The 14,523-nt window shown below is 46.6% G+C and overlaps 1 protein-coding gene across 1 annotated transcript in view; it reads right to left on the bottom strand.

Annotated features, from left to right (window-relative positions):
- Positions 1 to 11,136, bottom strand: part of PDE11A (phosphodiesterase 11A) — a 146,950-nt gene extending 135,814 nt beyond the window's left edge. Inside the window, exon 1 of the mRNA XM_075093583.1 lies at positions 10,333 to 11,136. Within this exon, the coding sequence (XP_074949684.1) occupies positions 10,333 to 11,136 (804 nt within the window). The remainder of the gene's footprint in view (positions 1 to 10,332) is intronic.
- Positions 11,137 to 14,523: the final 3,387 nt, after the last annotated feature.

Consider the following 14,523-nt stretch of genomic DNA (forward strand, 5'->3'; position numbering starts at 1 on the left):
TACGACAGCTATACAGATATTGGGCAAAGAATGAAAACAGAGTCAGCTGTAGTATTGATAGAAGTGGCAAACAAGAAAAATCCATTAGGGTCCAATCCTCTTCTCTTTGACCATATATCCATGGTCACTAAATAACAATCATTGATCATGATTAAACCTGAACAGCTAACACTTAGAGGAGGCCTACAAAAAGTAATCTGTGATGACCAGGAGGTCAAACCTCATTAAAAAGTCACAATTTCAATAATTTTCTAAAAGAATCTACACATTTCCAACTAGGGAAAAAAAACCCTTCTCAAAAAATTCTAAGGACATGCAGTATTCCACAGAAGGCCATAGATGGTCTCTGCAACTCCCATGAAACTGTCAAAGAAAGTTCTTGTTTAATCTTACTTAAATCTACATTTCTTCTCTTCTCAAGACATTTGAAGTAATATAATAGGCTATGTTTGAAATTAAAACAGTTCTAGCTTCTGAACAAAGTTTTTCCTACTGCATTTCAGTGTTGATTTTCAGTTTAATTAGGTAGCTCACACATTGTTAGTAAAGATACAGGTTTTGTTGGTTTGGGATGGTTGGGTTTTTTGTGGTTTTTTTATTATTGTTAGTTTTGGTTTTGTGGTTTTTTTTTTAACATAGGATAGCTCTTTGAACTTGGAAAGAAAATATGTCCTTTTATATCCTTATCAAAGCTAGTACAATTTATGTGAGTATTATTAGCATGACATAGAACAGAAAAAATATAGTCCCAAACCAAGTTAGCTAAAAGTCAAACAAATAATGGAGGATGAAACCTGCCTGAATACATTTCCAAGAATTAAGTGTTCATGACAAAGACATTATTTTCCTTCTCCAAAGTCTAAGGAGAAAGTGTTTAATCTAGTGAAATGGACTAAGTGATTCAGCCAAAGCTCACAGCTACAAGTAAAAACCATTTCTGATTTTTTTAATGGTTTGAAAATACTGCTTTTTAATCACAAGAGAAGAACATAAGAGGTGCTCATTTAACAGCCCTGGCCTAGTATGTTTTACAGTTTATTGCATAGGGTTTTTTTCCCCTCTTAGGAAGGTCTCAAGGAAAAAAACAAACAACAAGAACAAGAAACTTGCAGCAGAGTTTCTTTGAATATACTGTATTTAAATTACTGATTGAGTTAGCCAAGTTATATAAAAAATAGATAAGAGTAATATGTTTGACAGCATCATTAACCTGGTATTATCATACTACCAAACTGCATGGGATAGACAAATTTGATTTAATATACTTTTGATTGACTTTATAGGAAGCCGTCCTGTAGGAGCCTCCATGTTTATAGAAGTAAAGAAATTGAAGTTGGAAGAGGCCTATTCAATTTCTTAATCATGCTTCCTATGAGTATATAATACATAAACTTCTATAGAAAACAAAAAGAGCAATCCAAAAGACAGCAAATTATCTAGATTCAAAGCATAACATTAAAAAGCAAATAAAAAAATAAAGGCATCCAGTCTGTTCTAGATACTCTTATCTAAAAAATCACATATGGTATAAATTATGTTGTGCATAAACAAGAAACAGAAACCAAGTTATAAACCACTACAGTAGATATGGGCAAAACCTTTTAGAGAAGAAACTTGCACACAAAAACCCCAAGTAATAAAGCAATCTCTGAAGAGACTTCCATGTAAGGATTGCTGCAGCTATTCCTGTCATCTCCCCCCAAAATCCCTAAAGCCCCAAGGACAAAGGCAGCAGGAGAACAAACTAGTACCTAATTCACCAGCGTCTCAAGCCTAATTCTCCCAAGTAAATAAGCACACAGTCCAGTTATATTGTGACTATTTATATAGTGACAGCAATATTTCTTGTAAGATAAAATTAATAAAAGAGATAAGAATGTGCAAAACATCTCAGCCAACTCCATTTCTTTGCTCCCAGAACAATTCTTTAAAAAGTAGGAAACATTAACCCTCAAAAATTCTTAATTTCCAGATTTAAAACAAAGTAAGTCCATTGTAGGATGAACTAAAAATAAATAGCTTCCTCTGAGGGGGAAAAAAAAAACCCAGCACAAAAAGGTATTCATTGGCAACGATGCAATACTGAAATTTTGGGGATTTGGTTTGGGTTTTGGGGTTGGGGTTTTTTTTTGTTTATTTGTTTTTTTAAACGTCAGTAGTTCAGGCCTTTTCATTTAGCTTGATTGGTGGGGGTGTGCTATATCATTTATTTCCTTTTCTAAACACTGTTTCATTTAGACAATGGACATAAGTAACAATCCATGTTGTCTGCTTCTGACTGGCACAAAATTAATGGGGAAAAGTAGTATAGATATTCTTAGATAGGACTAAATAACTTTACAAGCACTAGCGAGTTTGCAGACATGACTGCCAAGCTAATAAGCATAATTACATTTTATGCCTCATAGTCTGAACTGATAAACAGCAGGGATCAGAAAAGATTCCTCTGTAGAACAACAGTATCCAGATCCATCACATAAGATTTTTCTTCCTTCAGAACAAAACTCCTGTTAGATCATCAACAGCACAACAGTAAATCATGTTGTGGTCTTAAATATGGAAGCTTCTGTGCACTTTTGCTCTGCTGCTTCTTTATTAAAGAAAAAAACATTTACAAAAAGATATTTTCCTTCTAATTTTAAAATCTTAGAGATCACACCCACTACTCTTTGCTCCATCACAATGGCTCTCTGTGCCTTTCTGTACGAGACCTCAGTGATACCCCACTGGGAACCCACTGCGACCATGTGTTCCAGCCTCACTTTGAGCCAGGTCCTAGTGCTGGTCTCCTATATATTAATGATTATATATATAAAATACATACACACATAGAGTGGCTTTAAACACTTGATACTCCTCTGAGCACAGAAACCAACAAGACTCCTGTGAGTTTCAACAGAAGTTTGTGTGTATGTGTTAGCAGCTGCAGGTGATTACTCAGGCATATAACACACAGTTTCAAGTTCTAAAGAAACAGTATAATTGAATAATTATTTAATTGAACGATTATTGAGTAATAAATTAAAAATATTGTGACAAAGCAGTAGTGTTGTTAACTAAGCACACTCATTTTTAAATGTGCACTGTAGAGACATTAAGCTCAATTGCACCCCTTTGCTGTTACCCTGTTAACACGCAACTCTGCTGAGCCATTAGCTCAAGTTGTTTACATTTCATAGTTTCTCAATAGGGTTGTTTTAGAAAAGTAAAATTAACTTGCATAATGATGTGTGTATGCTTGTTTATTAACTTTGTTATTCTATAGAAAAGCTACACAATAGCATAATACTGTAAATAACCAAAATGAAACATCCATTTGTTCTGAAAAAATTGAAAACCGATCAAACAGAACAGCAAAATCCTTTACCAAGCAAAAACTACAGCTTTATTCAGCCTTTTGCTTGTAACAGGATCTCAGCTAAAATTTTAAGGACCTAATCCTGCAATTTTTGCACCCAGTCACTGACCTGCTCTACCCAAACATACGTATTTCCTTCCCACAAGGAGGGTGCAGGCCACAGAGGCAACAGTTTCACACCTGTTCCACAAAGAAGCTTTACAAGTGTCTGAGGGAAAAAAAACTTGAAAAAGTCTGTCATCTTCAGACAGATGGACTGGCTGAGCAATAAACCAGTTAAAATCTACCAGCTTAACAAAAGATGGTCTTATAAGGAATAAGGCAGGAAAACCACCCCAACTCGCCAAAAGGCTTTTCCCACTCAGGCTCTGCACAACCAAGAGCCATGGGGCCTTCAGCACAAGGGAGAGCTGTGGAGCCAGGCCTTATGGCTACTCCTTTTGAGAGGCCAAAGATACCAGGGTACTGAGTACTTGCCCTGTAAGGCAACTGAAAAAGGGAGCCAGCTGGAATTTTTTTAATTAAAAAACAAAAAAAACCCCACAGTTAATAACCTGTTAATGCCCTGAAGTCCTCCATGCTTGTGTTTACCTGGGAGCCTATATCCACCCTGAGCACCCCCTCACACCAGTACTGAAACAAGGCAGCACAGCATCCTTCAGTGCTGATTTTAAGCATGCGAGCCCCACAAAATGTCTGAAAATTACCCAACATGGCCAGTGAAAAGTAGGAAAAACTCATTATATAGGAATATGGGCAGACTCCATCCCACCCAGCCCTTTGCCAGTGCTCCCAGTGCAGGGACTTACAGCAAACAAGCCCAACCTGGGCACCCTGTGCCCAGTCACCACCAGCCCACCTGCTGTTCATCTCAAACTGATGAAGCAGCCACTGCAGGCACACCTATGGACAGCAAGCAGGTGCTGTGCATTCATGGAGTAACGGCTGGGCACCCCCAACGGGCAGCACTGCCCACCTAGTTGGTGAGGTAATCTCCTCTGTCCCACACAAGCATGGAGAGGAAGGTGTGTTCCCTCACAATACCTACAGGTTGACCCCAGCAGCATACATGGTGTTGTGCAGCTCTGTCTGTCCACCTGAGCAGCAGCGTGGAGACACAAAACTCTGTCTGAGCCCTCAGGTGGCTTTGGACACATGCCCTTTTACACAGCCCTGGTGTCTACCACGAGCTCCTGACCCTGGTGAACACCTCAAAGAGATCTCTAGAGAGATTGGTCTCTCAAGGAAAACGGTGATGATGTGACCCAGGAAGGCCTTATGACATTTTACATGTCAGTCGGAAACTGTTCCCTTGTACTTAGATTTTCAAATTTTCCAAAATTTTGCATGATGGGCTGGAGCATCTTTTTGTGGAAAGCATGTTAGAGCAATTTAGTTCTTTACTGTTGCAATTATCTCCTCCATTCCCCGTGGTATTTCCTAGTCATGCTTAATGCACAGCAAAAATTATTTTAATTAATTTTTCCTGTATTACATGGAATTTTTACAAATTATTGTTTATTTTGCTTGCCAGGTTTCATGCTGTCTGCTCTCTAAAGACAAACCTCTGTCCTTGTTAAGAGTCACCACCAAAACGAATATGGCTGTTGGTGCCTGCTGCTCAAGTGCGGCTGAATAAAGGAGTACCTAAGTGCTTCCCATTTGCAGAACTGAACCTCCCAGGACACAGCGATTTAATGCTTTAATTGCTCTTTCAGTTTTAAAGAGATGCACCGTTGATATCGATGACAACAAACAGCTACCCTGTGTAATGAAAATGGCTCCCACCTGTTTGTGACCTTCTACACCAAGAGCCCATCCCACATGGGCACTCCCAGACTGAAAGGCTGCACCCATGAGCTATAACGTTGTAAAGCCATCCTGGCACAGCAGGAGACAATGAACACTCAGAGCTCACCCAGAGGGCCTGACAGAGAGAAAATTAATGCGTGTACCTAGGTGTTCAAGGATGTTTAAAGTTTACTGTAAGTGGAACTGCGTTACACTTGGCCTAAACTCGAAAGAGGTAACAGAAGAGTCCAGAACAGACGGCTCAATTTGTCTCCTGTTTTGCCTGATTTTCGTTCTAGTAATGTGGTTAAATTTTCTTTTTAAAGATCTGAGCTGAATTGAAAAATAATTTCTGATCATCTTTTATGGCACTTTCTACAACTTGCAAAACCCCATGTCTTAGCAAGACTCCATTTAATATTTCTCCTCTCTTTGCTCCCCACTTTATTAAAACATCCATCTGGTAAGCCATTTTGTCTTCTGTCTTTTAAAGCTACTTTTTAAATTCCAAGTTTAACATAAGATGTATAGAAGCTTTACTCATCTGACACTGACAAATGGCAGAATGTATTTTTCACCTCTTTCTGATGTATACTTACTATTCTAAACAGTAAGATTTTTTTTTTCAGTAGTTAGAAGGACTTAGGATGCTATTAAATTATCTCCCAAGTTTTGCACAGCTAAAGGTTTAACAATAACCAAACGTTCCTTGTGATTTAAAATTTTTATTATTTAAATACTGCTCTAAAAGGTGGAACAAAATTGAAATGATCAGTAATTTCAGCTAAACATCATAGAAGACCTGTGAGAAGAATGGGTGATATGAAAAAAATTCCATAGCTTTAAATAGGAAAAAAATCTTGAATTTTTAAACAACTCTTAAGAACTACAGATAAAGGTTTAATGGCCTTTCTGCCTGTGTACTTACAATATGCTTAATAGTCTTCATATATGACTACAAAAGCTACATCTATGCTCTGTTAAAAGGAGCCTCAATGGACATTGCCAGTATGATTGGATTTTTCCAACATGTGCGCTCAAGACACAAAAGAATAAGGTGTCAGGAATGCTTCCCAAAATTAACATAGGGGAAGACCCAAGAACTTATTTTAAAACTTAAACTCACTAGGAATTCAATTTACAAGTCAACTCCATTACTTCCAGGAGAAAGACTTTCAGACTGGCTCTGAAATGCAAAGAAAGTCTCTATCTCCTCTCCTGTTCTCAAATCTGCTGTAGTGCTAACTCTTACAGATCGGATCATATATTTTACAAACTGTTATAATTGTAAACTCACTTTCATCATGTGACTTGGCAATGCAATAAAAAAACCTTCCGTCATGAATAAATCATGCAACTTTTGAATCAATCAAATAACATTCACCTAAAACTTTCCATAAAGTATTTGTCAAATTCTCTGATGCTCTGAACCTCCAAAACGTTTGTTCAATCACTGCTGAATTCCATAAATCAAATCACCATGCAATGTTATATAGTTATCGTTGAATATTAAAAGAAGGGACAGTCCTCAATACTTAATTCCAAACCTTGTATCCAAGTATGCTTATTGAATTAAGGCAGATTGTTTACATGAGCAGGTCCATTTGCGGACATTTTATAGGGGTGTTCCGTAGACTAAGGGAATTATATCTGTGTATTTTATCAAAGGATGGGGAGGGTGGTGATGGGTAATAAGAAGGTACTGGATAGTGAGAGACCTGAGCATGACATAAATGGTATAGAATAAGGGGTGGAGAATATGCTGGTTTTGGCTGGTAAAGAGTTAATTTTCTTCATAGTAGCTAGTATGGGGCCATGTTTTGGATTTGTGCTGAAAACAGTGTTGATGATAGAGGGATGTTTTAGTCACTGCTGAGCAGTGCTTACACAGAGTCAAGGCCTCTTCTGCTCCCCACCCCAGCAGTGAGCAGGCTGGGGGTGCACAAGAAGGTGGGAAAGGACACCAATGGGACAGCTGAGCCCAACTGACCAAAGGGATATTCCACACCATACGATGTCCTACTCAGCATATAAAGCTGGGGACAGGGGGGGATGTTCATATAAAGGTGGACAGGGGGGGATGTTCAGAGTGATAGTGTTTGTCTTCCCAAGTAACCATTACGCATGATAGAGATGGCTGAACACCTGCCTGCTGAGGGGAAGTAGTGAATTAATTCCTTGGTTTGCTTTGCTTGTGTGGCTTTTGCTTTACCTATTAAACCGTCTTTATCTCAACCCCCAAGTCTTCTCACTTCACTCTTCTGATTCTCTCCCCCATCCCACCAGGCAGGGAGAGAAGGAGTGGCTGTGTGGGGCTTAGTTTCTGGCTGGAGCAACCACAGCAGAAAGTCAGACTCAACAACAGTAATAATGACCTGGACCATGGAAAAGCCCCAGCCTGTTACTTGATTTCATTTTTTAATATTTTTTCTCTTTAGAAAAAGAAATGTGTAATTGAAATCTTACACCATCTCTGAAAATGACACTGCAAGTCATTTACAAATACTTCCTTAACCAATCAGGGGACTGCCCATGTGAAGCCTATGGCAGGACACAACAGGATATAAATGTTGTGTTGATCACACTGAAGTCCCATTAAATTCAGTAGTAGCTGACGATACAAGCAGGCAACCCAATTTGTACCTGATGGTAGAACTCCAACTGGTATGTGATCAGGCTCTGAGAAAATAAAGATGGTTGGATGATAAAACAAATTTCCCAGTACCGTAAACTAGCTAATTGATGATATGGAAGTATCTTTACCTTTTTTAAAAAAAGTTTGTTAATTAAAAAAAAAAAAACAACTTTAAATTAATCTAGAGGTGTTCCTCTGACCTAATATAAGTCCCTTCCTTACCAAACAGGTAGCATCAATGTAAAGACTCTCTTCAATGGACAAAATGGTGCTGGGCTGTCACCCCTTTTTCTCCAACTCCATCTGTCAGCCTGACAAAAGTTTCCTGGTGGTGTTTTTTTTTACCTCACAGATGATTAAACACTTCCATCATCAGTGGCAATGCTGACCAAAATTGTATCATAGTATTTATTAATTTTTAAATTGCTGTATTGTGAGCACTACTATGATCTGAAATGGAACAGCTGTCACTTCTTTATGCATACGTACCTGTGCTTCCATAGGGCTCTTCATGCTATTAAATTACAAAGGTCTCCTTTTTGTGATGCAGAATGGATATATACATGCCAGGTAAGAGAAGATAAACCATACTAACTCAGAAACATAAAAGAAAGCAGATCTCCTATTCTATTATCAAGCAAAACTTTCATTAAAGTTGCAAGGTCTAAAGTTTCTTTTACACTAGAATTAACCAGAAGTAACTCCACTGAAAGCAGGAAAGTTGCAACTGATATAATTACAGGATGAACTTGGCTTAGAACTTCCCCTTCTACTGTAACTAATGTACTTACAGCGTAAATATACAATTAATTGTATTATTTATAACATTTTAATTGATTAATAGGAGTCAGACAAAAGTATAATATAAACAGTACCGGGAATGGCAACTGGATGGATTGTTTTTCACTTTGTTCTGTAAATGAAACAGACAAACTGTTTAAAGTAGCTGGGCTTTTTCACAGGGAAGTAAACACAAAGTGAACAAACACTGGAGAAAAAAATACAGTTCCCTGGAACTAGGAAACACTCTGCCCTTCCAGTGGCATTCCCACCTCCAGAAAAGGCGGCAGGAGCTATCCAGGGTTAAAAGCAGAGATCAATCTCTTTCACAGTCAAACTCAGATATCCTTTATCTGCTTAGCCACTTCAGACTATCAAGAACATCTTCTGCTTGACCCCCAACAGCAGAAACTTTGGAAAGAGTGCAGTTTTAGAATCGAAAGTAATAAAAAAAATAATAATCATATGGTAAGAGAAAGTGTATAATGGAAAAAAGGAAAAATAAAGGAAATAAGGAAGCAAGCTTAGATTTTTTTCAAAGGTGATCCAACACTCAATCATTTTCATCTGAATATTAAAATATTTTTACCAAGTTCTGTTCTTTGCCTTTGAACCCTGTGGGTTGGAAACCTCTGTCAGTCTGGATCTGTGAAATGCCTAGTATTTTTCACTGCTTGACAAATAAATAAATACTCAGCCCAAAATACTTTTACCCTGACTCTTCTGTATTTCAGACAAAAATAACCAAATCTTATTCAAGTTTATTCCTTGTATGGTTTGCTATAAAGCATCACCAATTTTTTAATGTTTATTATTTTTGTTGTTATTGTAGAGCAAAATTAAACGCTACGCAATGGTTATTACTAATATCCTAGAGACATACATCTCCCACCTCTCTAAAGCTTTCCAAGATCCTAATTTAGAAAATCTGTTGCTCTGTGGTTCTTAATTTTTCTGAAGAACCTCAAACTGCCGATAGCATCTCTCACTAAGAAACACTAGAAATAGCCCCTGGGACTAGAGAGGGAGGTAAATTTCAAGCTAGTAACGTGAATGCACTGTTTTGCTTGAACACAAGCAGGCGAAGGCACATCTGTCCCTGCTGAAGTCAAAGGGAATTTTTGCCTTGAAGCCAGGGCTACATTTTCACAATTCACACTGAAGCCTCTATAAAAGTAAAAGGTGGGGAAAGCCCTTCTAGAAGAATAACAGGAGTGGTTATATCACTCCTAGGAATAGGTTTGAAAATACATGCCATGTGGGCTGAGTGGGCATATGCTAAGGTGAAAATACACGCTCTTTTGAAAGCGATGAGACTACTTCAGCAGCGGGCAGGTAGGGAACATTAAGTGAGACGGAGATTTAAGAATGTAATCGTTGGGACTGTCGCGAGCATTTTTTTAAAAAACTTTTCTTTAGCCGATCCCAAAATACGTTTTGAAAATGCGTGAAGCCGCCTACCGCCCCTGCGACATCCAGAAGCACTACAGTACCGATTTTACGGCCGCTTTAGCCCCGTCAGCCACCCAGGAGACGCTTTCCCTCCCCCCTTCACAGGATTCCCCTCCCGCCCCGCCAACAGCCGCTCCGAGCACACCCGCGGCCGCTCCGCAACCGCCGGCTCCCCGACGGTGGTGGCGGCGGCGCCCCAGCAAGGACACCCCGGGGGGAGGCAGGGACGCCCCGGGGCGGGTTTCTCGGCAGGCGCCGCCGCGGTCCCCGAGGGAGCCGGGGGCAGCGGCGTACCGGGAGCCCGCCCGGCTCCTACCTGGTAAGCGTCGGGGATGTTGACCGTTTCTCCGTGCTCCGCCACGTAGCCGATGATGCCCTTGCCCCAGGGCACCTGCACCTCGTTGCTGTTCTCGGTGGAGCCGCAGGGCAGCAGCGGCGTGCCAGCGTGCACGTCGAAGAACTTGGAGACCAGGCTCTTCTTGCCGGCGGCGGCCCCCTCCACGAGAAAGAGGGAGCTCCGGTCGGCGTCCACCATGAGGCAGACGAAGATGAGGATCTTGTAGCTGAGGCTGGTGAGGTCCAGGTCGTTGGAGATGTCCTTGACCAGCTCCAGGAAGAACTGGCGCTCGTTGTGCTCCTTGAGGTAGCGCTTGTAGTCCAGGGCGGTGGGGGGGTACTGGGGCAGGCTGACGCGGGACTCCAGCAGGGCGCTGAGGATGTGGGCGGTGGTGGGGGGCAAGGAGCTGGCCTTCCGCAGCAGGGCGCGCCGCCGCACGCTGCTCAGCGGCTCCTGCGCCCGGGCGTGCACATGCTCGTCGTAGGTGAGGTTGACGTGGATGGCCTTGGAGCGGGCGAAGCTCTTCCGCAGCTCCTTCTGGGAGGCTCGCCGCTGCAAGCCCCCGCCGCCAGGGCTGGGGCCGCCGGGGCCGCCCGCGCTGCCCCAGCCGCCGCCGGGGCCGCCGCTGCTCCGGCGCTCCTCCGACGGGCCGGCGGCGGAGGTGGGGGGCGCTTTAGGGAGCGAGTTCTTCCTCTTCAGCCACTTCTCCACCAGCTCCGGGTGCCTCTCTAGGAAACTTTCCACCGTCGCCACGTCGAGGCCGGCGTCGGCGGCGGCCGCCATGGTGCCGGCGGCGGGGGCGGCTCAGGCCGCGGGAGCCCCCGCGGCGGCCATGCCCCGCCGCCGCCGCCACGTGCTGCCGCCGCCCCGACGGCCGCCCCGGGGCGCGGGGGGCTGCCGGCAGCCCCGGAGGGGGGCTGCTCCTGCCCCTCGCCCGGGCCCCTCTGCGGGGGCGAGCCTTCTCGCCCCCTGCTTCCCCCCCGCGACCTCCTTTTCCTGCCCGCCACTCTTTATTACTACTACTAGTAGTATTCGTATTGTTCTAGGTATTTTTCTGCTCCCCAGCGCTCAGCTCCTCTCTGGTTCCGGCCCCGGCTCCTCGGTTCTGGGCCGGCTCCCCGGTGAGCCGGGCAGGCGTTGCCGACGCGCCTCTGGAGATGCTCCGGGAGTGCTCGGGCAAACCCCTCCTGCCAAGTGCTGTCAGTGCTGGCGGCGGCTGCTGCGTAACCCAGCCGGCGGACCACTGAGGAGGGAGGGGAGGGCGGGGGGAGGACGCCTCAGCCGAGCGGAGGGAGGGGGGGCAGGCGGGGAGGGAGGGGGGGCAGGCGGGGAGGGAGGGAGGGCCGGCCGGCCAGCCCCGCGGGGGGGGGCGGGGGGGAAGCCGGCAGCCCCCGGGACGTGCGGGGCGCGGGCGTGCGGGGCGGGGGGCGCAGGGCACCCCGGCGGGAGCACCCGGGGCGGCGCTGGGGAGCTCCGTGCTGGCAGGCGGCTCATGCGGGAGCATGACGGGGAGAGGGAGGGTCCTTTTGTTTGTGATGCATGTGAAGAGAAGGGGCAAACCCGGCCGTGGTCTGCGAGCGAGGCGGGGGGAGGTGTCGCGAGCGCTCCCCTAAAAGATATTTAATTTACAGCATTATTTGCGCCACTTCAGTACTTCAGAAGACAGGCGGAAAAACGGAGCCCATTCAGAAAGACCCAGTGAATTCCGTTTCTGGAATCCCGGAGTTGAGACTCCTGCAGCCTCTCCTGTGCGGGGACCTGGCTCTGCCCGCCGCGCACCTCTCCACGCCCAGGGCTGTGTGAGAGGGGAAGAGCGGGCTCCTGCCGCCGCCCCCAGAGCCGCCCGCAAGCCGCCTCCCCTCGGGGCCGGGCGCCCGCGGGGAGCCCCGAGGCGCGCCTGGGCGCCCGCTCCTGCAGCACCGGCTGGCAGACGGGAACCGGCCTCATCCACCGAGACAGAGGGACCGGGGTTATTTTTATGCGCACGTGGAGCACGTTTCATTGCTAAATCGATGCCTACGCAGAAGCGGTTGAAAAAACGGAGTCATGGATCTTAACACGTGAAAAACGCCTTTCATGCGCTCACCAAAGACTGAATGAAGGCGGCTTCAGAAATTCATGAATGGGAGTTTGGGTGGCTGGGAAAACACACGGGCACATCTTCAACGGAACGAGGTTCCGACTCGCCGGGGCCCCCGTCCCTGCAGCAGCCCCTCCCGGCGCGGACGCCCGGGCAGAGCCCGCAAGGAGAGGCAGCGATTTTGGGACGCGTGTCGATAGGGCAGGCGGGTGCGTGGTGTCAGGCGGGGAGGGAGGGCGACGTGTGCGTGCCCGAAGGGCTGCCGCGCCTCCCGCAGCAGCCGGGGGTAACGAGGGGACTCCCCGCAGGTGCTGTGGCTCCCGCAGCCCCGACACTGCTTAGGAAACGACAGACAAAGGATTTCGCCTCCCGGTCTCGGTGCCTGCGTTGGTGCAAGCTAGGCAGCAGCTCCCCAGCTGCCGCCGGCCCCGGGCCGCCGTGGCGGCAGGGCTCCGTGCCTACCCCCGCTCCCCCCGGCGGGGTTTCGCCCCGGCCCGCCCCGCCGCGCAGGGGGCTGCCGCAGGAGGACGCCTCTCCATTGAGAAACCCCGCCGCCGGCGGCACCCACTCGGCAATAGGGCGGGCGGAGGGGGCGCGCAGGCGCGCGGGCAACCGAGGGCGGGGGCCGCCGCCCCCCCAACAGCCCCCGCCGTTCGGGGTCGGAGGGGGGTCCAGCCCGGCCCCAGGCTGCAGTGACGGCGGGGCAGGGGCCGCTGCCGGCAGCCGCCGCTGACTTGCCGGGGGCCGCCCGGCTGCAGCACCGTCGGCGAGCGGGCTACGGGGGAGCGGCGTGCGGGGGCGTCGAAGGGCGGGCTGTGGGGGATCGTCCCCGAGCTGCTCGCACCTCAAAAGAAGCTGATCCTTTTCCACACAGGTAGCTTGGACATGATTTTGCAGGCGTATCTCGGTAAGGGCACCGGCGACTGAAGTACTAATCTTTTAAGCGTTTCTCTCAGGGCGCTGCCGACACGCTGCCGGGGCTGGGAGGTAAAGGGATTCCACGCACGGCAGCGAGCACAGCCCCTCAGCCTACGCCGGCGACTGTCACATCGTCGCTGGAGGCCCCGCTCCCGGGAGGACACCGCCGAGGTGCCACCCTCGCTCCCCACGGCAGCCGCGCCGTGGGCGCACATCTGTGCGCTGCTGCCCGTGCTGCCGCCGAACCGCCCTCAGCTGCTGGCGCTCGCCGGCACCTGCGTCACCGTCCCCCCCGAAGGGCGCCCACCTGCCCGCAGCCACTAACTGCTGCTTGGCCTTTCCAGTGGCATTTGCATTTTTGCAACGCTGGCACAAACACTCCCCTTACACAAAGAAATCGCATAAGCTGCTGAAGGCCTGCCAGGCACGTACCCCAGGCTCTCAAGCAAGGACCTTGGGCATCTGCATACGAGTGAAATAATTGCATGTAAATAATTTTTACCATCTCACTATAGTAAGGTCCCGCCGGAAGGCTCACGCCAGTGTTTACAACAAAATGATTACTGTGTAGCAATTTTGTATGTCAACGCTTAAAGCGATTTAGTGTTTCCTTAAGCTTATAAACAAGGTCTTCCCATACCGTTTCTTCAAACAGTCATGTGACACCTTTAGTTTACTTGCGGGGGGGTTATGCATGGACTTTGATTACAGCAAAAAGCTGCATATTGACAATCTCTCAAATAGCAGAGTCAAGACTGAAGGCAGTAAAATGACAGTTGTCTCCATCGCATCAAATACATAGTGAACAATTTACTGTAACACCTTAATTGTAAAGAACTCTGCAGCCCCACATCTGTGTATAAAGTATAATCCTCTTTTTTAAAAGATAAAATGTGACAAAGGTAATCACAGCAGTTTGTCTATTCTGTAACTTGAGCAGTCTTTTGACATGTTGTCATGGTAAAACCTGCCTCAGAAACCTGGCCTCGTGTGCATCGGTGGATGCCAGGAGAAAACTTGGGTCTGCCTGTGTTCTGGCACATGCAGCAAACTGTACCTCTGTTTGCAGGGTGAGTAAACCAACTGCACCATAGGCTGGGCTGCAGCTTCATATGTGAGCTTGAGATAGACTAGTTGCAGCCTTTTGTGGGAGGGCCAAAAAGGCAAATGGA

This window comes from Phalacrocorax aristotelis, chromosome 5, assembly GCF_949628215.1.
Source record: "Phalacrocorax aristotelis chromosome 5, bGulAri2.1, whole genome shotgun sequence".
In the NCBI taxonomy this organism is placed as follows: Eukaryota; Metazoa; Chordata; class Aves; order Suliformes; family Phalacrocoracidae; genus Phalacrocorax; species Phalacrocorax aristotelis.